A 25,294-nucleotide genomic window follows, 5' to 3' on the forward strand; every position below is an offset into this window, starting at 1 on the left:
TAGGATTTAAGTAACTTTGATAAGAGCTGAAAATAGGGTTATGATAATTGTGCTGCTTGATGTATCCAAAATCTACCTGCTTACTCTGAATAGCTTTTCTGAGATATTAAAAGTTAAAATTCTGATCCATTAAACTATTTTTTTTTTGCTACAGTGGGCCTTGATTATTGATATTTGACAGTTTTAAGGATTGACTACCCAGCCCTAAAATTAAATTGTCAGAGGAGGGTAAACGTGGTTTTCTAGTACGGGAGAGTAGGGAATACAACCCATATGATGGTGAGAGCTCACGCTGTGGAATTTTCAGAGCAACTTATACACCCTCAGAAACTAAATTATAGTGATGATAAGATAACAGATTACAGAGGTTCAAAACAAATTCCTCAAATTTTGCTTTGGTTGTGTCCACAAAACACCAAAATTTCAATTATCAGAAGAGTGAAGACCAGACACAGAGCTCAGGTGAGCTCACAGGGATCAGGGGAGACTTGGCCCAACCATACCTCCCAGTACACCCTTGAAAATTCCAGTACACCCACTCACCAGACTGTGTTAAGCAACTGGGTCTTCAGAAACACACAATTGTTTGAATAGGAAGTAGAAAGGCAAATTGGTAACCAAAAAAGTAAACTCATGAAGTTTTCAGTTCATTGTAATTGTCTTTAGCCTAGATTTCCTTTCTGCGGACCCCTCCTCTCCCCCCTTGTGGGTTATTAAAGTGTTGCCTGTATTCAATTCAATTCAGCCAATATTGACTTCGTGCACGCTTGCTGTCTGAGATGCAACGTTGTTCTCTACACGTCACACTGAGAAGAGTCTTGTCATGCACTATCCTGCACATGCATAGAACCCTAGTCCTCGTGCCCACATACACAGATAATGAAGACCATGTATTTACAGCTACACATGGTCACACACACACAGCTTCCAATCACAAAGGGCACCCAGCACAGCTGTCACCACAGGCTGCCTGCTGAGAAGAGCCATAACCACACCAGTCCTGGAGTCCACAGGGCACAGGTATGGAAACACTACTCACTCATCCCTTCCTTGCTCACAGTCTCATACCCTGTCACATACTGGGGTCTCTCAAAAATGGCCCACACAAAGTATCCTATGCCAATGCTAAAATTAGATAATAATTATTAACTGCAAAAATAACTCCCTAGGCACACACACAAGCTCAAAATGGCCACAGACCACAAAAGACCTACTTGTCCTATAGAGGACTGCACACACACAAACACACAGGCAGACATGGATCCTCACATCCACATGCACACACACAGATTGGGTCGGGGGAGGCTCACAGTTGCTCATTCAGCAAATGTATTTTAAGTGCCTATAATGTTATTTTGGCTAGGGCCATATCAAGGCACATACCACACAAATGCTGGCAATGACACACATGACACCTCAAGCGAGAGGAGAACTCAGGTTGCCCCCAGGGGTCTAGCTCTGCAACCATCCCTGGGATGTAGGGCAAGTAAAATCAGAGCAGTCTCCAGGGAAGAGGCAGACACAGAACTTCACTCTCTCCCAAACAGCTGGGCGCCACTCCAAATGGGCACTGAGACATTCCTAGGGGCAACAATGATTGCTGGACAAGTCCCAACACAAATAAAGAGTGCTTATTGCACGTGGTTGAAAAGAGAATTTGGCAAGCCACTTAAGATAGGGATTAAGACCCCAGGGCAAGCTGCCCTCTACAGACCACAGCCAGATTGTCATGATTTCCACTGTACAAAGTGGGACAAAAGTAGAGGAACATTGCTAGGGGCAGGACTCCCTAACCACCTCAACTACCATCTCACATTTGCTCAGCATCTCCTCCTAAGAAATGTGTGTGTGTCCCACACCTCAGGCACCCTGCTACCCAGCCCGAAGCACCCAGGGACTCTGCTAAACAGACAGCAAGGCTCAGCATGCCATGGTACTCACAGAGCACAGCACCACAAAGACAAATAAGCCTGCGACTTTTAGCCACCGTACACAGCACCTGCAAGAGAAAAGACAGGTCCCAGATAACGCTGATGGCAGTCCTATTTGCATGCACCCACAAAGGTCAAACCTCAGATGTCTGCTGAAGCCTGGGGTAATGTCCATCTAAAAGAATTCCACATAGAATTCTTTGAGAATTCTTTCTATAACATGATATGAAGGAGGATACTGCTGAGAACATCACTGACCTGTTGTAAACATACAGCTTCATGAGAAGCAGTTTAGAGGAGGTTACAGGAGGAAACAAAGTTAAACCTGAATGTCTGAACACATCTTCTTGTCAGAGATGCTGAAGTTCAAGATTTGGGCCTCTTCACTAGCTTTTTAAAGGCTCTGATTTTCTGGAAACAAGCTTTATCTTGGCTCTCAGATTCATATTTATCAATTATTTTCCCTTAAGTTTTCTGGAAGGTAAGAATATGGATTTGATCATTGAATAAACATTGACTGAGACATAACCAAACAATTCAAGAAAGAATTTGCAGTGTTGTAACTGGTTGTACCAGCAGAATCATTTAAGAATTCCTTAAGAGATAATTTAACAGACAATCCAGCCCTCTCTGGACCCCTGATAGTCATCATTACACACTTCTTAATTGTGACCCTCAGGCCTTTGGCCAAATATGGTCCTGGCAGCCACTCCAGGCTTATCTCTGCTCCTTTCACCTCCTCAGGGCCCACCAGACCCCATCTCCTGAAGATATTATCACTGTCCGGTTGCTGGAGGGTGCTTTCCCTTGGTTGCTTCCCCAGGGCAGGCACTGGGGTATTTGTGCTAAGCCCCTGCCAAAGATAGGGTGCTGGTATACAGCCTGTGCTTGACATATGTTTGTAGAATGAAAGAAGAAAGTCTATATTGGGACATCTTTTTCAAAATCTTTCTGATCCTTTCAAAATGGCAAAACCTTGTTCTGCATTCTTTTAGATTTAATGAATCCGATGAATAATCATATCATTCATACTTCCAAATTATGATCAATAGTTTCTATTCAAATGGGAATAAAAAATATTCTTTTTAAAGCATGAAGCATTAATTGAACTATCCTAAACACAAATGTCTTTCTACATAACTGACATATACAGCAGAGCTGACCATCCAAAATAGCTTTTACAAGTTTCAATAATGTATAGTACTTTCTAGACATGTTAAAAAGAATGTCACTAAATCTTTAGTTAAGTGGAAAGTTTGAGGCTACTACTCTATGAATCATAGAAGATAAAACAACTACTGAATGTAAAGGCTTAAATGTACTGATCTTATTTTCCATGCCACAGGATATTTGAAGAACCTCGCATTCTCTGGAGTTGTGAGCCAGCATGCTGGAGAAGGGTGTAAACAGTATCAGGGCTTACCATCATGGTGAACAACGGGGACCAGGAACCTGTTCACATGCTTTCATATAATTCAAATGATTTTAAAGCAGATTAAACTGGCTGAACATTTACCACACCTATAGCTAAGACCAGTCATGGTAAAGAAACTACACATGGCTAGAAGTGAAACCGTTAGGTGTCTTTTCAGGGGGCTCCAAAGAGCTCCTGGTCCTTTATGTCTCAGTGCAGAAAGAATTCAGCGAGAGATAAAGTAATAGATTGAAGTGATTTATTGGAATAGGACATTTGTGAGGCTTATAAGTGAGTGGGTGAGGCAGTGTCACACCCTGAAAACTCAGTGGGCCACAGTTTTATAATCAAAGATAAAGTGGGGAAGGGGAGAAAACATCTTTGTCTTTCTTGAGTAAATGTCAAGCTTCCACCATCCTCCTCCAGGTTGAGCAGGGGAGTTTTTCTTTTCCCTATATGATCAAGCTAAGTTCACAAATTATTACTTTTTTATGTGTGCAGAGAGCATGTTATTGAACTCACTAGGCAGGATGGTGTCTCATGCCACCATTGTTTTATTGTTTTGAGGCATGTCTTGTGTTTCTGTTGCATGGTTTGTTGCTAAAAAGGTCTGCTAGGTTTTGGTTTTGTGGTTAAGCAAACATGCTTTCTTGAGTAATCATTAAAGTACAAGAGTCTCTCACATTTTTTCCACTATTAAACACTGTAATACTATCAATACTTAAATTCCTCAAGTGGGATTTAATTACCTACATTGTCCCTTCACTCTATCCCTATCAGGAGACATGGTCGAAAAAACATCTCTATGGTCAAGCACTGGTGGGAGACCTGGGGTCACATTCCTGCCCCTACCCCTCTGCTTCTCTCAAAAACCTGCATGAAAGTGAAAGTGAAAGACACTCAGTCGTGTTTGACTCTTAGTGACCCCATGGACTATACAGTCCATGGAATTCTCCAGGCAAGAAGGGTATCTTCCCAAGCCAGGGATCAAACCCAGGTCTCCCACATTGCAGGTGGATTCTTTACCAACTGAGCCACAAGGGAAGCCCATGCATGACCTCAAGCAAAATCCTTACTCTCTCAGAGGTACCTTCCTTTATCTACCTCTCAGGATTGCCTGTAACATCAACAGGACAACTGAGAGTGGGCCTCTCTGGCTAAAGACAGATACACTTTGCGATGCAAGCAGGTACACTTCTAATCAGCCCTTCAAACAGCTTCAGAAAAGATGGGCCCCCTTATGTAGAGAAATAATAACACTAATATTTGACAGCTTCGTGGTGTCCTCTCACCTATCCATGGGGTTTTGCATAGATCATCTTAGTAGAAGCCACAGAAGGCTGTGGAGCAAAGGGAATGCCAGGCAATAAGGAGATAGTTGCATGGACACACCTGGCCCCTGCTGGTTCCTCAGCTACCTTTGAGCAGATACAGAATGGGGACCTTGGTGGTCCTGGTCCACAAGCCTTATTCTGTCTCTAAAAATGCCACTTTCAAACACATGGTTTTTAATAGAACACTTCTCTCAAGTGAATGCTCATGCAGAAGCCCCAGCACACAAAGCAAGGAGAGCACCCCTCCTCTGACCCCTGCGGGTGGTCCTGCAAAATGCCCTCACATCCCCCATGCATGTGTGCACTGTGCCCTCCTACATATGCATGGAGGGCTTGGCCTCTCTCAGACCCACCCAATTCCTTGCCCCTTGTGAGGAAATTAACAAGATGGCACCAGTCTCTCGTCCCATGCTCTCACACCCTCTCACCCCATGTTCTGTAAACAATGGCTTTGCATGAGTATGTAACAACTGAGATCACTTAGAGCACTGCACATACGCCTCACGTGGTACTCGCTTGGCTACAGGCTACTTTTGTTCTGGAAATATATATAAGCTTCACCTGGAAAAGCCCTGATTGGTCGTGTGCAGTTATGTTATGTCTGCTGCTATGGCTGCTGTGCCAGCCAGGAGACACCTTTCCTACAGCTCTTCACATTTTCTTCCAGCCTCTTAGCTTGTGCCTTGCCTACTATGGGTTCAGTTTACAGTACACACAGTGAGATTCAGCAAGACAATTGGTGTCACAAACAGGATCAGGGAGACACCCCTAAAAACACTCTGCCGCATGTGCAGAAACCTTAGTCACTGATTATAAATGATAATATCAGCTTCTAGAACACCACAGGGCCTATTCTCATCTGCAAACCCTCATGTACGTGAAGACCCCAGCCACACAACAGAAAGGAGTATGGGATGTTAGTCATTAAGGTCTGTAATTAGGTTTTCCTGCATTCTTAAAAGCTCCATGCTGGTTCAAATGTGCCCTTATCTGTCTTCCAAGGCCTGAAGGAAAAGCAGACTACTTTCCAGGAAAGTACCACTTAGCCTTCTTCCTCACCTCCACCCTGTCCTTGGGAAAGATGTCCTGAGGGCAAGACCCACTTCCCTGTCCCAGCCCAGTCCCAGGGCGTGTGCTGTGTGACCACCACCCCATGCCAGTGGTGGCGCTCCAAGTCATCGTACCTCAGCTTGGCAAGACGGAACCTGATGTGAGCACTGTCCAGAAGCTCCCCCTTCTCTAAGGAGGCAGATTCAGAGGAACCTGCCAATTCTCTGCTTAGCAGGGATCTTCCCTCCCACTCAGTTGAGCTGTCCTCCCAAGATTCTTCACCAGTAATGAACTCTGGGTGGCAAACGGGCGTGCACCATGACCTGGAAATTGAGGCTTTGTGGTTATTTTCACAGCAACAGTAGCATCTCCAAAACAGTTCATCTCAAAGGTGAGCCTAAAATGTGAAATCAACCCTGGTTTTTAAAAGGGCCATAAACACTGTAATACTGTCAAACTGGTGGGAATAGATCTTTCTTGATATCACAGACCCTTGACTTCAGGGAAATCTTCTGGGGTCACACAATCTTCAAAATAAACTGTGGCCCTTCAAGAAACATCAGCCTGTTCTGATTTTAGAATTTTCCAGTAAACCTTTTTCTGGCTCAGACCACCTCTAGTACATTTCAGTTTTTGCTTTCTCTTTGACTGTGCTGGAGTTCTCAACACCTGGTTCTGTTATACTCATCCTGAAGCACAATGAGTGATGTAAGCCTTCCCTCCTCTGTACTAGGCATCTTTCTGTAATGGAGCTGTAGAGAAGATTGTCTATGTTGTTTTCCTGCCCAACATCTACACGAGCAGAAATGAGGAACATCAGTGCTGGATTAGATGGACCCAAGAACAAGACCTCTATCTAGAAGGATGGATCAAGGGGGATCATAAATTTTTATCAAAATTACATGTGGATGCATTGTTTACTTTTATTGAATCCTTGAGTTTCTGAACAACTCCTTCAGTACACATTCTCAGTTAGCACTTGTCTCTAGTAAGGCTGCTTCAAAGCTCAGAATTCCCCTGTATTGCATGGAATACTTGTGGGATGGCAATATTGACACAATAGCCACAATCTATTATGTTATGCCCCTCAAACCCAGTTAGCTCAATTGGGCATTGTGAGTCTCCTGAGCCCTTATCACTGCTTTAGGACTTGTTCACAAAAAAAAAAAAAAAAAAAGTTTTATTCTTAAGGAGAAGCTCGAAGGTGTAAACTAGGCTATGTGAAACCTATATGTAATATCCATATTCTGCTTCTGTGATGTGAGACAGGGCTCAGCATCCCAAGGCCTCTGTCTTCCAAACCCAGGATAAAAGCTTTCATGTTCTTGAGTTCTTGGTTTTCTAGAGAATCATGAGTTGAAAATGTCTCAGGCCTTAACAGTTTACCAAGTAATTCAAAGGAAAGCATTAAAGGGAATAGATGGGTGAAGTGTTCATTTTCAAAGTTACTCATTAGGAGAGATGAGAGTTGTTATCTCCCCGGTGGCAGAGGCCTTGTTAGGTGCTGGGATGGGATGAAGAGGACTCAGGCTGGCAGGCATAATCACAGATAACACACGGACAAGTTCCAAAGACATGAATTTGGTGTCTGAGAGCAAAGGAGAAGGAGCATTGACTCTTGAATGAGCTGTGGAGGAACCAAAGTTTTACAAAGGAGGTGACATTTGAGCCCCCTTAAACTTGAGTGGACCTGACCTGGAGAACCAAGGAGGAGAGGAGTTCCCTCTCGTAAAATGGACTCAGTGGGAACTTTTTCAAGGAAACACAACTTGTCATCAAGAGTTTCCTGGAAGAAGCCAGATTGGCTCTGCATTGGAAGGTGACAGTCAAGATTCCTACACCCTATCAAGTTCCCATGAACTTGAGTCTTTGGACGGTGAGACCAGGAACCCACATGGCATAAGAGCACCCTCAAATTCTGATGCACCCTAAATGGTGAAGGCCCCCAAACAGTTACAGACAGAGCTAGGGAGAAGGTGGGAAGTTCCTCAGAGGCTGTGGGAGGGAGGCTGAGTGCAAGGGTCAGTGGGCAGGAAAAGAAGGTCCAGGACAATGTCCCAAGATTGTAACGTGTGAGCAATCAGAGAACACCAACAAGGTGACTCAGGTTTCTGGAAGTTTGCCTGCTGAAGGAAGAGGAGATGAATTGGAGGACTGAGTTAAGGTTCTTCACCCTAAGGGAGACAGTCTAACTCATCCTACAGAGCAGCTCTGCTTATTGGTTTCAGAAACAGGCAGGTTTATCCTCAAAAGGAACTTATAAGAAGTAGAGTTTTCTTTCAAATCATACATTTTCAACTTAATAACTATTGACATTTGAGTTAGATAATTCTTTATTGTGGGGAGGTGTTCTGTGCATTGCAGTGTTTAGCAGCATTTCTGCCCTCTACCGTAAATGCTAGTAGTACTGCTTCCCTATTTGTGACAACAGAAATATCTCCTGACAGCACCAACCTCAGCCCCAGTTGAGAAGCCCTGACCTCTCAAGACAGCCTGTCAGAGCTAAGTGCATGGATGAGTGTGTACATATGCTATACACTCATGGCAGTGTTATGCTCAAGGTTATTTGGAAACTCATAAGGCACAGAATACAACTACTAGAATCATGAACACACATTGAATTGACAAGGATCTAGCAGAGACCAAACATGTCAGGTAAAAACTCATCCTATTCTCCAGCATGAGTGTAATCAGCATAAGGGTAATGCTCAGAGATTTCTTAATTTTATAAGAAAGAAAGAAAAGAAAAGAAAAGAAAAGAAAAAAAACCTCACCCTTTTTCTTGCGAGAAATTCCTCAGCAAAGGAGTGTTTTCTGTAAAGCAGGAGTCTTTAGACCTGGAGCCGAAGACTTGGGAGAAAGGAGGGTGAGACCTGAAAGACACAGTGAAGGAAGGGATCATTAACAAAAACTGAAGGATGTGTTCAGTGGTGGTTACAGCTAGATCCAAGAATGTGCCCCGAGAATCAGTGGCAAACTTCACATGTTATATCTGCATTGTAAAAAGTTGGAATTTAAGATAATTAGAGACAATTTCCCACCCCAGGCTAAACCACACTAGAAATACAAACAGAAATTCACACAGACTAGATGCTGTGGGGTCAATACTTTTAGGCTCCGTTTAGTGTTATAATAGAGTCCAGTCATGTTTGCCATTCTGTGCAGTTTTTCCTCACAAAAGCCATGTTGCCAAGGGTTCCCAGTGCATTTGCCAAAACTGCTTACCCAAGTTGACCAACTCTGCCAGAGTATATGGTCGACATGTCATGAATCAGTCACCCTGGGGGCCCCTTGAGGATGACCCCCTGGACCACAGCAGTGTGCATATACATGAGCTCCACCTAGAAGGCAGTAACATACTAGTGCTGCATCATGGCTGTGTCCATTAAGTCAGGTACAAAAGGAGAGAATATAGCATGTCTCCTGCTACGGCTGCTGCACCAGCCATGCAAGAATACTGCTGTGCTTCACTTTCTGCTAAATAATGGGTCTCACTGCCAAGCAGGGATCCAAGGTCTCATAACGTTCATCATCTCTGTCACTTACTGACTCTCTGTCAGAAATGCTGGGTTCTTCAGAGACAGGGGGTTCTTTTTTTTTTTTTTTTAGTTTTTTATTTTTTTAATTTTAAAATCTTTAATTCTTACATGCGTTCCCAAACATGAACCCCCCTCCCACCTCCCTCCCCATAACATCTCTGTGGGTCATCCCCATGCACCAGCCCCAAGCATGCTGTATCCTGCATCAGACATAGACTGGCGATTCAATTCTTACATGATAGTATACATGTTAAAACGCCATTCTCCCAAATCATCCCACCCTCTCCCTCTCCCTCTGAGTCCAAAAGTCCGTTATACACATCTGTGTCTTTTTTGCTGTCTTGCATACAGGGTCGTCATTGCCATCTTTCTAAATTCCATATATATGTGTTAGTATACTGTATTGGTGTTTTTCTTTCTGGCTTACTTCACTCTGTATAATCGGCTCCAGTTTCATCCACTTCATTAGAACTGATTCAAATGTATTCTTTTTAATGGCTAATACTCCATTGTGTATATGTACACAGCTTTCTTATCCATTCATCTGCTGATGGACATCTAGGTTGTTTCCACGTCCTGGCTATTATAAACAGTGCTGCGATGAACATTGGGGTACATGTGTCTCTTTCAATTCTGGTTTCCTCGGTGTGTATGCCCAGCAGTGGGATTGCTGGGTCATAAGGTAGTTCTATTTGCTATAGTGCCAATATACATTGCTCTAGTTCTTACAAGTGTCTTTGCACACTGAGCACTGGTGCAGCATCGCATAGGGCACAATTCATATTCGCCTTCAGGACAGTCAGGAAAATCCACCCCACGGTGCCAGTGACAGTCCGGCAAATGGGAGTTCAACCATATACTCAGGCAGAGTTGGTCGATTTGAGTTAACAGTTTTGGCAAATGCATCGGGAACACTTGGCAACATGACTTTTGTGACTTTGGGACACAGGGATGGGCCCAGCATCTGTAGGGGTTTTGTGGGTCCTTATTGAGAGAAGTAGAGGGACGGCATGCAAGATGCCAGTTTGAAAGTCAAAAGACTCCCAAAGGAGGCCCGAGCTGGCAGGAGTCCCATCCAGTTTATGAGGATGCAAAAGTACAGAGGTACACTGTAAAGGCTGTGTCTTATGTAGAAGAGTATACAGTCAAGGCTGTCTCCTGTGATGGAGGTTTAGTGGAACAGTATACTATAAAGGCTGTGTCCTGTCATGTAGGGTTAGGAGAACAGTGTGCAATAAAGGCTGTGTGCTGTGCTCTACGTTTCGTAGAACAGTGTACTGTACAGTCTGTATCCTGTGATGTAGGTTGGTAGAACAGTGTACTGTAAAGGCTGTGTGTTGTCATGTAGGTTTAGTAGAACAGTGTTCTGTCAAGGCTGTGTCCTGTGTTGTAGGTTTAGATATTGTACTATAAAGGCTGTGTCCTGTGATATAGGTTTAGGAGAACAGTGTACTATAAAGCTTGTGGCCTGTATTATAGGTTTAGTACAATAGTGTACTGTAAAGGCTGTGTCCTGTGATGTAGGCTTACTAGAACAGTGTACTGTACATGTCCTGTGATGTAGGTTTAGTAGAACAGTGAACTGTAACATCTGTGTCCTGTGATGTAGGTTTAATGGAACAGTTTACTGTAATGGCTGTGTCCTGTGATGTAGGTTTAGTAGAACACTGTGCTATAACGGCTGTGTCCTCTGATGTAGCTTTAGTAGAACAATGTACTGTAATAGCTGTGTCCTGTGATGTAGGTTTAGTAGAACAGTTTACCATAACAGCTGTGTCCTGTGATGTAGGTTTAATAGAATGGTGTACTGTAAAGGCTGTGTCCTGTGATTTAGATTTAGTAGAAAAATATATGATAAGGGTTGTGTGCTGTGATGGAGGTTGGTACAACAGTGTACTGTAACGGCTGTTAGATGTGAGGTAGGTTTAGTAGAACACTGTGCTGTAACCACTGTGTCCTGTAAGGTAGGTTTACTAGAACAGTGTACCGTAACAGCTGCAACTTGTGATAGGTTTAATAGAACAGTGTACTGTACAGGCTGTGTGCTGTGATGTAGGTTTAGTAGAACCCTGTGCTGTACAGGCTATGTCTTGTGATGTAGGTTTAGTAGAACAGTGTACCATTAACCACTGTGTTCTGTGATGTAGGTTTAGTAGAACAGTGTACTGTAAAGGCTGTGTCCTGTGATGTAGATTTAGTAGAACACTGTACAATAAAGGCTGTGTGCTGTGATGTAAGTTTAGTAGAACAGTGTACTGTAATTGCTGTGTCCTGTGATGTAGGTTTAGTAGAAGAGTGTACAGTAAAGGCTGTGTCCTGTGATGTAAGTTTAAGGAACACAGTGTACTGTACAGGGTGTGTGCTGTGATTTAGGTTTAGTAGAACACTGTCCTGTAAAGGCTGTGTCCTATGATGTAGGTTTAGGAGAACAGTGTACTCTAAATGCTGTGTCTTGTGATGCAGGCTTAGAAGAGCACTGTGCTGTAAATGCTGTGTCCTGTGATGTATGTTTAGTAGAACAGTGTACCATAAAGTCTGTGTCCTGTGATGTAGGTTTACCAGAACAGTGTACCATAACAGCTGTGTCCTGTGTTGTAGGTTTAGTAGAATGGTGTACTGTAAACACTGTCCTGTGATGCAGATTTAGTAGAACAGTGTACTGTAAGGACTGTATACTGTGATGTAGGTTTTGTACAACAGTGTACTGTAACAGCTGTGTGATGTGAAGTAGGTTTAGTAGAACACTGTGCTGTAACCCATGTGTCCTGTGAGTTAGGTTTAGTAGAACAGTGTACTGTAAAGGCTGTGTCCTGTGATGTAGGTTAAGTAAAACAGTGTATTGTAAAGGCTGTGTCCTGTGATGTAGGTTTAGTAGAACAGTGTGCTGTAATGGCTGTGTCCTGTAATGGCTGTGTCCTGTGATGTATATTTAGTAGAACCGTGTGCTGTAATGGCTGTGTCCTATGATATAGGTTTAGTAGAACAGTGTACTGTGCAGGCTGTGTGCTGTGATGTAGGTTTAATATAACCCTGTGCTGTACTGGCTATGTCTTGTGATGTAGGTTTAGTAGAACAGTGTACCATAACCACTGTGTCCTGTGATGTAGGTTTAGTAGAACAGTGTACTGTAAAGGCTGTCTCCTATGATGTAGGTTTAGTACAACTGTGTACTGCAATGGCTGTGTCTAGTGATGTAGGTTTAGTAGAACAGTGTACCGTAACAGCTGTATCCTGTGATGTAGGTTTCCTGGAACAGTGTACTGCAATGGCTGTGTTCAGTGATGTGATTTAGTAGAACAGTGTAGTGTAAAGGCTGTGTCCTGTGATGTAGATTTAGTAGAACAGTGTACTGTAAAGGCTGTGTCCTGTGATGTAGGTTTCCTAGAACACTGTGCTATAACGATTGTTTCCTGTGATTTAGGTTTAGTAGAACAATGTACTGTAAAGGCTGTGTCCTGTGATGTAGGTTTAGTAGAACAGTTTACTGTAATGGTTGTGTCCTGTGATATAGGTTTAGTAGAACAGTGTACTGTAAAGGCTGTGTCTTGTGATGTAGCTTTAGTAGAACAATGTGCTGTAAAGGCTGTGTCCTATTATGTAAGTTTAGTAGAACAGAGTACTGTACAGGCTGTGTGCTGTGATTTAGGTTTTGTAGAACACTGTGCTGTACAAGTTGTGTCCTGTGATGTAGATTATTAGAACAGTGTGCTGTAAAGGCTTTGTCCTATGATGTAGGTTTAGTAGAACCATGTACTGTGAAGGCTGTGTGCTGTGATGTAGGTTTAGTAAACACTGTGCTGTAAAGGCTGTGTCCTGTGATGTAGATTTAGTAGAACAGTGTACTGTAAAGGCTGTGTCCTGTGATGTAGGTTTCCTAGAACACTGTGCTATAACCATTGTTTCCTGTGATTTAGGTTTAGTAGAACAATGTACTGTAAATGCTGTGTCCTGTGGTGTAGATTTAGTAGTACAATGTACTGTAAAGACTGTGTGCTGTGATGTAGGTTTTGTACAACAGTGTACTGTAATGGCTGTGTGATGTGAAGTAGGTTTAGTAGAACACTGTGTTCTAACCGCTATGTCCTGTGAGTTAAGTTTAGTAGAACAGTGTACTATAAAGGCCGTGTGCTGTGATGTAGGTTTAGTAGAACAGTGTATTGTAAAGACGGTGTCCTGTGATGTAGGTTTAGTAGAACAGTTTACTGTAATGGCGGTGTCCTGTCACATAGGTTTAGTAGAACAGTGTACTGTACAGGCTGTGTGCTGTAGGTTTAGTAGAAACCCTGTGCTGTACAGGCTATGTCTTGTGATGTAGGTTTAGTAGAACAGCGTACCATAACCACTGTGTCCTGTGATGTAGGTTTAGTAGAACAGTGTACTCTAAAAGCTGCGTCCTGTGATGTACATTTAGTAGAACAGTGTGCTGTAAAGGCTGTGTCCTGTGATGTAAGTTTAAGGAGAACAGTGTATTACTGTACAGGCTGTGTGCTGTGATGTAGGTTTAGTAGAACACTGTGCTGTACAAGTTGTGTCCTGTGATGTAGGTTTATTAGAACAGTGTGCTGTAAAAGCTGTGTCCTGTGATATAGGTTTAGTAGTACCATGTACTGTAAAGGTTGTGTGCTATGATGTAGGTTTAGTAGAACAGTGTGCTGTAAAGGCTGTGTCCTGTGATGTAGGTTTAGTGGAACAGTGTACTATAAAGGCTGTGTCCTGTCATGTAGGGTTACAAGAACAGTGTGCAATAAAGGCTGTGTGCTGTGATGTAGGTTTAGTAGAACAGTGTATTGTAAAGGCTGTGTCCTGTGATATAGGTTTCATAGAACAGTGTAGTGTACAGGCTGTGTGCTGTGGTGTAAGTTTAGTAGAACCCTGTGCTGTACAGGCTGTGTCCTGTGATGTAGGTTTCATAGAACAATGTACTGTAAAAGATGTGTGCTGTGATGTAGGTTTAGTAGAACACTGCTGTAAAGGCTTTGTCCTATGATGTAGGGTTAGAACAGTGTGCTGTAAACGCTGTGTGCTGTGATGTAGGTTTAGTAAAACATTGTACTATAAAGTCTGTGTCTTATGTAGAACAGTGTACTGTAAAGGCTGTGTCCTGTGATGAAGGTTTAGTAGAACAGTGTGCTGTCAATGCTGTGTCCTGTGATATAGGTTTAGTAGGACTGTGTACTGTAAAGGCTGTGTGCTGTGATGTGCTACTACCCTCTGATTCTCTTGCAGATTTATAACAGTGTGAAAGTATTTGGAATCTTTGGGTGGGCTGTGAATGCCACAAAAATCTCCTCCTTGAAGCAGTTGGCATGGCACCTGTAGGGGGTTTTATGGGCCCTTAATAAAATTCTTCAGGAGTGGACTTGCCCCTGTAGAGGCTTTCCTGCAATTTCACAAGGAAAGATGGTGGACTGGACCTGGCCATGTAAAATAAAGGTGCTCCACATGTGGTGACTGGCTTTTCTAGCCTCATGAGGGCAAGGACATCAACATAAGTTCCAGGTGATACCTGGCATTGTGTTTTGTTTTGTATTGGGGGTGTAACTGATTGTTGTTGTAGTTACTGCAGTAGCAAGATGTAAATCCAAGGGTCAGTGTTACTTGCCAAGGGAACATCACAGAAGATGGACTGCACACAGAACGTGAGGCGAGAGCAAATTGGCCAAGATGGCTTGTTCAGGCTTTCACCCCATGTTTTGTAAATAGTGACTATGCTGACTCATTGGAAAAGACCCTGATGCTGGGAAAGATTGAGGGCAGGAGGCAAAGGGGACAACAGAGGATGAGATGGTTCGATGGCATCACTGACTCGATGGACATGGGTTTGGGTGGACTCCAGGAGCTGGTGATGGACAGGGAGGTCTGGCATGCTGCAGTTCATGGGGTCACAAAGAGTTAGACACCACTGAGAGACTGAAGTGAACTGACTATGTAACAGTTGAGATCGTTTATGTACCTCACAACATGAGGTACTCGCTTGGTCACAGGTTGTGTGTGGTAGACATATACATGAGCTCAATCTCTGGGTCAAGAAGACTCCCTAGAATAGGAAATGGCAACCCACTCCAGTATTCTTGCCTGGAAAATTTCAAGGACAGAGGAGCCTGGTGAGTTATAGTCCATAAGGTTGCAAAGAGTTGGACATAATTGAGCATGCACACACTTCACATGCACATAACAGAGAGCTAGCACCAGCTCTGATAAACTCTAGACTCTGTAGCCAGATACTGCAGGATTCAGCTTGGCCCACTAGTGGACTGACACCAACTCTGGGACCCCCAGGGTCCTAGAACCAAAGATTCCAGCACCCTGGTCTACCCACTAGCAGTCCAGCACTAGCCCTGGGACTCCCTAGACATAAGTGCCACCCACCAGCAAAATAACACTAGCTCCACTAGCCCCACTAGCCCAGACCAGGCATCAAAGATCCAGGATCTTTGATCTTTTTTTAAAAGAGAAGTTAGTCTTTAATTTCTTGTTTCACAAATAAACTGGCTAAATTGATTGCTTTTTGATGATTAGTTAAAGAGACCAAATCCCATATCTTCATCCAAATACTCCAACTGTTTCTTTGCTTCAGCTCTGTGGCTTTGGCAGCACAAGAAGCAGCAGTGGTTGCAGCACTAGCCCTGTGACACTTTGGAGCTCTTCAGTCATCTACCTTGTGACCCAGCCACACCCATCAACTGCCAGGCAGGGCCTGGCAATCAGCAGACCAGAGGCCAATCACAACTACCAGACCAACCACGGTACTCATCTCATCACAACAGAAGAACCCACACAGCCCACACTGGGAGCATCCCTAGTGCATTTGGCTCTGGAGACCAGAAAGAGTAGACTTCTGGGACACATAAGCATATCTCCTACATAAAGCTACTTCTCTAAGACACAGAAGTATAAGCATTCTACTAAATGTTTTGAAATAAAAATATAGAATTAAGAAAAATGAATAACAGAGGAACATATTCCAAAATGATGGAACAAGATAAAACACCATAAGAACCAAGCAAAGTGGAGATAACCAATCTACCTAATATAGTTTCCATGAAAATGACCATAATCACGCTCAACAAATTTAGAAGAATGGATGAACAGAGCGAGAAGTTTAAGAAAAACAGAAATTATAAAAAAAAATCAAACAGAATTGAAGGGTAACTTAAACAAAAATACATCAAAAGAAATTTTGCAGTATATTAGGTGATACAAAGGGGCAGATCAGTGAACTGAAAGAATAGTGAGAATTATGCAAGCTGAATAGAAAAAAGAATTATTAAAATGGAGAGACTTCTGGGACAGCATCAATATAATAACATTCACATTAAAGGATTCAAAGAAGAAGGAGAGAGAAAGTGGCAGAGAACTTATTTGAAGACATAGTAATTGAAAACATTTCTAACCTGGAAAAGGAAACAGACAGTCAAGTCCAAGAAGCACAGAAAGTTCCAAGTAGGATCAACCCAAAGAGATCCGCATCAAGACACATTGTAATTAAAATGACAAAAATTAAAGATGAGTAGAGAATATTAAAATAGCAAAGGAGAGGCGGTCCTAAGATGACAGAGGACTAGGACGGGGAGACCACTTTCTCCCTCACAAAGTCATCAAAAGAACATTTAAACTCTGAGTAAATTCCACAAAACAACTTCTGAATGCTGGCAGAGGACATCAGGAATCCAGAAAAGCGAACCATTGTTTTCGAAAAGAGGGAAGAAAAAATATAAAAGACAAAAAAAAAAAAAAAGAGAGAGAGAGAGACAAAAGAGGTAGGGCCGGAGCTTCATCCTGGGAAGGAAGTCTTAAAAATAGAGGAGTTTCCAAACATCAGGAAACACTGTCACTGCTGAGTCTGTGGTGAGCCTTGGAAGCACAGAGGGCAACATAACAGGGAGGAAAAAAAATACATAATTAAAACCCACAGACTATGAGCCCAATGGTAACTCCCCCAGTGGAGAAGCAGTGCAGATGCCTGTGGAGGCTGGGCAGGGAGGCGTGGGCTGCATTGCTTAGAGTAAGGATCTGGCCTGAATGCCCTGAGTGCAATCTGAGTGAACTAACTTGGGCTAGCAAACCAGACTGTGGGATAACTACCACGCAAAAAGCCAGCCCTAACCTAAGACACCGCCAGGTCCACGCACAGAACAAAGGACTGAACAGAGATACCTGGCTGCAGACCATGCCCTTCCGGTGACAGGCAGCCAGAGCCGGAAGCGGGCAATCACAGCCCCAGAGAGACATTATCTAAAAAACTGCGAGCAGGCTTCTTTGCTAACTAAGACTTCTTGGGGTTCTGGATGTCAACATCCTCCTGAGAAGGTGCGCCAGTTGTACACAGAAAACCGAGCGGCAGGATCGGGGGAGGCTATAAGTCACAGCGACCGCGCTTGTCAAACACCTCATCACCTGAGCTGCTCGGACCTGGGAAGGGCACAAAACACAGGCCCAACCGAGTCTGTGCCTCTGGGGACTACCCGAGTGCCTGAACCTGAACGGCTTAGACCTGGGAGGTGCATGCAGCCCAGGGCCAGCCTTGGACGGTTCCTGGTGGAGCAACCTAGAGCCTGAGCAGTGTGGGCAGGGAGAGTACACCTGCTGTGAGCGGGGGCAGGCCCACTGTGGCTGAGGCACTGAGAGCACACACCAGTGTTATTTGTTTGCAGTGTCCCTCCCTCCCCACAGCGCGACTGAATAAGTAAGCCTAAAAAAAGTGTCCACCACCACCCGCTTTGTGTCAGGGTGGAAATCAGACACTGAAGAGACCAGCAAACAGAAGAAGCTAAAACAGAGGGAACTGCCTTGGAAGTGACAGGTGCAATAGATTAAAACCCTGTAGTTAGTACTGACTACATAGGAAGGGGCCTATAGATATTGAGAAATATAAGTTGGACCAAGAAACTATCCTAAAATGAACTGACACCACAATACCCACAAAAACACCAGAGAAATGCCTAGACATATTTTTACTATTTTTACGATCATTCTTTTTATTAATTTTTTTTATTTTTAAGTCCTCTATTATTCCTTTAGTTTTCACTTTTATAAACTACTATTACTTTGCAAAAAAAAGCCCCTATTTTTTAAAAGCAAACTTTATATGTATATATACATATATATATTATAATTTTTGTGACTTTTCTTCTCTTTTTTTTCTTTTTCTTTAATATTGTATTTATGAAATTCCAAACCCTACTCTAGATTTTTAATCTTTGCTTTTTGGTATTTGTTATCAATTTTGTACCTTTAAGAACCCAATCTTCACTACCCATTTTTACTTGGGAGCAAGATTGAAAACCAGAAGCAGGAGGCTGAAGTCCAAATCCTAAGAACACCAGAACTCCTGTCTCCAGGGAACATTAATCGACAGGAGCTCATCAAACACCTCCATACCTACACTGAAACCAAGCACCACCCAAGGGCCAACAAGTTCCAGAGCAAGACATACCATGTAAATTCTCCAGCAACACAGGAACACAGCGCTGAGCTCCAACATACAAGCTGCCCAAAGTTACTCCAAAACCATTGACATCTCATAACTCATTACTGGACACTTCATTGCACTCCAGAGAGAAGAAATCCAGCTCCACCAAACAGAACACCGATACAAGATTCCCTAAACAAGAAACCTTGAGAAGCCACCTGTACAACCCCACCCACAGTGAGGAAACTCCACAATAAAGAGAGCTCCACAAACTGCCAGAATACAGACAGGCCACCCCAAACTCAGCAATATAAACCAGATGAAGAGACAGAGGAATACCCAGCAGGTAAAGGAATAAGATAAATGCCCACCACACCAAACAAAAGAGGAAGATATAGAGAATCTACCTGACAAAAAGAATTCCAAATAATGAGAGTGAAAATTGTCCAAAATCTTGAAATCAAAATGGAATCACAGATAAATAGCCTGGAGACAAGGATTGAGAAGATGCAAGAAAGGTTTAACAAGGACTGAGAAGAAATAAAAGAGTCAGTATATAATGAATAATGCAATAAATGAGATCAAAAACACTCTGGAGGCAACAAATACTAGAATAACAGAGGCAGAAGATAGGATTAGTGAATTAGAAGATAGAATGGTATAAATAAATGAATCAGAGAGGAGAAAAGAAAAATTAATTAAAAGAAATGAGGGCAATCTCAGAGACTTCCAGGACAGTGTTAAACACCCCAACATTCGAATCATAGGAGTCCTAGAAGAAGAAGACAAAAAAAAAGACCATGAGAAAATACTTGAAGAGATAATAGTTGAAAACTTCCCTAAAATGGGGAAGGAAATAATCACCCAAGTCCAAGAAACCCAAAGAGTCCCAAACAGGATAAATCCAAGGTGAAACACCCCAAGACACCTATTAATCAAATTAACAAAGATCAAACACAAAGAACAAATATTAAAAGCAGCAAGGGAAAAACAACAAATAACACGCAAGGAGATTCCCATAAGGATAACAGCTGATCTTTCAATAGAAACTCTTCAAGCCAGGAGGGAATGGCAAGACATACCTAAAGTGATGAAAGAAAATAACCTACAGCCCAGATTACTGTACCCAGCAAGGATCTCATTCAAATATGAAGGAGAAATCAAAAACTTTACAGACAAGCAAAAGCTGAGAGAATTTAGCACCACCAAACCAGCTCTCCAACAAATGCTAAAAGATATTCTCTAGACAGGAAACATAAAAAGGGTGTATACACTCGAACCCAAAACAATAAACTAAATGGCAACTGGATCATACTTATCAATAATTACCTTAAAAGTAAATGGGTTGAATGCCCCAACCAAAAGACAAAGACTGGCTGAATGAATACAAAAACAAGACCCCTATATACGTTGTCTACAAGAGACCCACGTAAAAACAGGGGACACATACAGACTGAAAGTGAGGGGCAGGAAAAATATTTTCCATGCAGAGAGAGACCAAAAGAAAGCAGGAGTAACAATACTCATATCCGATGAAATAGACTTTAAAACAAAGGCTGTGAAAAGAGACAAAGAAGGACACTACATAATGATCAAAGGATCAATCCAAGAAGATATAACAATTATAAATATATATGCACCCAACATAGGAGCACCACAATATGTAAGAAAAATGCTAACAAGTATGAAAGGGGAAATTAACAGTAACACAGTAATAGTGGGAGACTTTAATACCCCACTCACACCTTCGGATAGATCAACAAAACAGAAAATTAACAAGGAAACACAAACTTTAAATGATACAATAGACTAGTTAGACCTAATTCATGTCTATAGGACATTTCACCCCAAAACAATGAATTTCACCTTTTTCTCAAGTGCACACGGAACCTTCTCTAGGATAGATCACAACCTGGGCCATAAATCTAGCCTCGGTAAATTCAAAAAAAAAAAAAAATCATTCCAAGCATCTTTTCTGACCACAATGCAGTAGGATTAGATCTCAATTACAGGAGAAAAACTACTAAAAATTCCAACACATGGAGGCTGAACAACATGCTGCTGAATAACCAACAAACCACAGAGGAAATCAAAATATGCATAGAAACGAATGAAAATGAAAACACAACAACCTGTGGGACACCGTAAAAGCAGTGCTAAGGGGAAAGTTCATAGCAATACAGGCATACCTCAAGAAACAAGAAAATAGTCAAATAAATGACCTAACTCTACACCTAAAGCAACTAGAAAAGGAAGAAATGAAGAAACCCAGGGTTAGTAGAAGGAAAGAAATCTTAAAAATTAGGGCAGAAATAAATGCAAAAGAAACAAAGGAGGCCTTAGTGAAAATCAACAAAACCAAAAGCTGGTTTTTTGAAAGGATAAATAAAATTGACAAACCATTAGCCAGACTCATCAAGAAACAAAGGGAGAAAAATCTAATCAATAAAGTTAGAAATGAAAAAAGAGAGATCACAACAGACAACAAAGAAATACAAAGGATCATAAGAGACTACTATCAGCAATTATATGCCAATAAAATGGACAATGTGGAAGAAATGGACAAATTCTTAGAAAAGTACAACTTTCCAAAACTGAACCAGGAAGAAATAGAAAATCTGAACAGACCCATCACAAGCACGGAAATTGAAACTATAATCAGAAATCTTCCAGCAAACAAAAGCCCAGGCCCAGATGGCTTCACAGCTGAATTTTACCAAAAATTTCGAGAAGAGCTAACACCTATCCTACTCAAACTCTTCCAGAAAATTGCAGAGGAAGGTAAACTTCCAAACTCATTCTATGAGGCCACCATCACCCTAATACCAAAACCTGACAAAGATACTACAAAAAAGGAAAACTACAGGCCAATATCACTGATGAACATAGATGCAAAAATCCTTAACAAAATTCTAGTAATCAGAATCCAACAACACATTAAAAAGATCATACTCCATGACCAAGTGGGCTTTATCCCAGGGATGCATGGATTCTTCAATATCCGCAAATCAATCAAAGTAATTCACTACATTAACAAACTGAAAAATAAAAGCCATATGATTATCTCAATAGATACAGAGAAGGCCTTTGACAAAATTCAACATCCATTTATGATAAAAAATTCTCCAGAAAGCAGGAATAGAAGGAACACACCTCAACATAATAAAAGCTATATATGACAAACCCACAGCAAATATTATCCTCAATGGTGAAAACTTGAAAGCATTTCCCCTAAGGTCAGAAACAAGACAAGGGTGCCCACTTTCACCATTACTATTCAACATAGCTTTGGAAGTTTTGGCCACAGCAATCAGAGCAGGAAAAAAAAAAATAAAAGGAATCCAAATTCGAAAAGAAGTAAAACTCTCACTGTTTGCAGATGACATGATCCTCTACATAGAAAACGCTAAAGACTCCACCAGAAAATAACTAGAGCTAATCAATGAATATAGTAAATTTGTAGGATATAAAATCAACACACAGAAATCTCTTGCATTCCTATACACTAATAAAAAGAAAATAGAAAGGGAAATTAAGGAAACAATTCCATTCACCATTGCAATGAAAAGAATAAAATACTTAGGACTATATCTACCTAAAGAAACTAAAGACCTATATATAGAAAACTATAAAACACTGGTGAAAGAAATCAAAGAGGACACTAATAGATGGAGAAATATACCATGTTCATGGATCAGAAGAATTAATTTAGTGAAAATGAGTATACTACCCAAAGCAATTTATAGATTCAATGCAATCCCTATCAAGCTACCAGCGGTATTTTTCACAGAGCTAGAACAAATAATTTCACAATTTGTATGGAAATACAAAAAACCTCGAATAGTCAAAGCAATCTTGAGAAAGAAGACTGGAACTAGAGGAATCAACTTGCCTGACTTCAGGCTTTACTACAAAGCCACAGTCATCAAGACAGTATGGTACTGGCACAAAGACAAAAATATAGATCAATGGAACAAAATAGAAAGCCCAGAGATAAATCCACACACCTATGGACATCTTATCTTCGACAAAGGAGCAAGAGTATACAATGGATTAAAGACAATCTCTTTAACAAGTGGTGCTGGGAAAACTGGTCAACCACTTTTAAAAGAATAAAGCTAGAACACTTTCTAACACCATACACAAAAATAAACCCAAAATGGATTAAAGACATAAACCTATGACCAGAAACTATAACACTCTTAAAGGAAAACATAGGCAAAACACTCCGACATACATCACAGCAGGATCCTCTATGACCCACCTCCCAGAATATTGGAAATAAAAGCAAAAATAAACAAATGGGACCTAATTAAACTTAAAAGCTTCTGCACAACAAAGGAAACTATAAGCAAGGTGAAAAGACAGCCTTCAGAATGGGAGAAAATAATAGCAAATGAAGCAACTGACAAACAACTAATCTCAAAAATATACAAGCAATTCCTGCAGCTCAATTCCAGAAAAATAAATGACCCAATCAAAAAATTGGCCAAAGAACTCAATAGACATTTCTCCAAAGAAGACATACAGATGGCTAACAAACACATGAAAAGATGCTCAACATCACTCATTATCAGAGAAATGCAAATCAAAACCACAATGAGGTACCATTTCACACCAGTCAGGATGGCTGCGATTCAAAAGTCTACAAGCAATAAATGCTGGAGAGGGTATGGAGAAAAGGGAACCCTCTTACACTGTTGGTGGGAATGCAAACTAGTACAGCCACTATGGAGAACAGTGTGGAGATTCCTTAAAAAACTGGAAATAGAACTGCCTTATGACCCAGCAATCTCACTGCTGGGCATACACACCGAGGAAACCAGAATTGAAAGAGACATGTGTACCCCAATGTTCATCGCAGCACTGTTTATAATAGCCAGGACATGGAAGCAACCTAGATGTCCATCTGCAGATGAATGGATAAGAAAGCTGTGGTACATACACACAATGCAGTATTACTCATCCACTAAAAAGAATACATTTGAATCAGTTCTAATGAAGTGGATGAAACTGGAGCCGATTATACAGAGTGAAGTAAGCCAGAAAGAAAAACACCAATACAGTATACTAATGCATATATGTGTAATTTAGAAAGATGGTAACAAAAACACAGATGAGAGACAGCAAAAGAAATACAGATGTATAGAACAGTCTTTTGGACTCTGTGGGAGAGGGAGAAGGTGGGATGATTTGGGAGAATGACATTGAAACGTGTATAGCATTATATATGAAATGAATCACCAGTCCAGGTTCAATGCATGATACTGGATGCTTGGGGCTGCTGCACTAGGACGACCCAGAGGGATGGTATGGGGAGGGAGGAAGGAGGGGGGGTTCAGGATGGGGAACACGTGTATAACTGTGGCAGATTCATGTTGATGTATGGCAAAGCCAATACAATATTGTAAAGTAATTAACCTTTGATTAAAATAAATAATTTCTTTTTAAATAGCAAAGGAAAAACAACTAGTAATGTATGAGGAAACTCACACGAGGTCATCAGCTGATTTTTTAGCAGAAGTTATGCAGTCCAAAAGAGAATGACCTGATATATTCAAAGTGATGAAAGTGAAAAACCACAACCAAGAATACTCTACCTGGCAAGGCTTTCATTCAGATCTGATGGAGAGATCAAAAACTTTACAAACAAGCAAAATCTAGAAGAGCTCAGCACCATCAAACGAGCTTTACAAGAATTATTTAAGGGACTTCTCTAAACAAAAAAGGAAAGGCCACAACTAGAAATATGAAAATTACTGAAGGATAAATCTCATTGGCAAAGCCAAATACACACAATGTAAGAGATCAACTACTTATAAAGATAGTAATAGTTTAAAAGAAAAAGTAGTAAAATCACCAATGTCCACAATAAGTTAAAGGATACACAAAGCTAAAGGATATAAAATATTATGTCAAAATGTAAAAGTTTAGGGGGGAATAAAACTTCAGTGTTATTAAAAACATTCAAGCTTAAGAGATTAATAACTTAAAGTAACCATGTATATATAGATAGATTGCTCCATATAAAACTCAAGTTCTAATGAAAAATCTACAATAGATACACAAAAAAGAGAAAAAACATGAACACCAAAGATAGTCATCAGATCAAAGGTAAAGAGAGTTTTAAAAAAGAAAAGAACAAAAAGAACCACAAAAATGACCCCAAAACAATTAATATCATAAAAGTGTAATAAGTACATGTCTATCAATAACTACTTAAAAGATAAATGCATTAAATATTCTAATCTAAGAATGTAAAGAGCCTGAATGTATTTTAAAACAACACCCATATATATTCTGCCTACCAAAGACTCATTTCTAAAGACACACACAGACTGAAAGGGAACAGGAAAAAAAGTATCTTATGAAAATGGAAACAAAAAGAAAACCAAGGTAGAGAAACTTAAACAAAATAAACTTTAAAACAAAGAGCTGTCATAAAAGACAAAGAATGATATTACATAATGATCAAGGAATTAATCCAAGAAGAAAATGTAGCAATTGTAAATATATATGCATTCAACATCAGTTGCCTAAATACATACATCAAATATTAACAGATATAAAGGGAGATACTGACAGTAACACAATAATACTAGAGAACATTAACA

The 25,294-nt window shown here is 41.1% G+C and overlaps 1 protein-coding gene across 1 annotated transcript in view; it reads right to left on the reverse strand.

Moving 5' to 3' along the window:
* OCA2 (OCA2 melanosomal transmembrane protein) overlaps positions 1-25,294 on the reverse strand; it is a 283,390-nt gene that overhangs the window by 253,326 nt on the left and 4,770 nt on the right. The window contains exons 2-4 of the mRNA XM_068968987.1: positions 8,504-8,602; positions 5,864-6,052; positions 1,942-1,999 (exon numbers count right to left, since the gene is read on the reverse strand). Of these exons, the coding sequence (XP_068825088.1) occupies positions 1,942-1,999; positions 5,864-6,052; positions 8,504-8,602 (346 nt within the window). The remainder of the gene's footprint in view (positions 1-1,941; positions 2,000-5,863; positions 6,053-8,503; positions 8,603-25,294) is intronic.

Source organism: Capricornis sumatraensis, chromosome 3 (assembly GCF_032405125.1).
Source record: "Capricornis sumatraensis isolate serow.1 chromosome 3, serow.2, whole genome shotgun sequence".
In the NCBI taxonomy this organism is placed as follows: domain Eukaryota; kingdom Metazoa; phylum Chordata; class Mammalia; order Artiodactyla; family Bovidae; genus Capricornis; species Capricornis sumatraensis.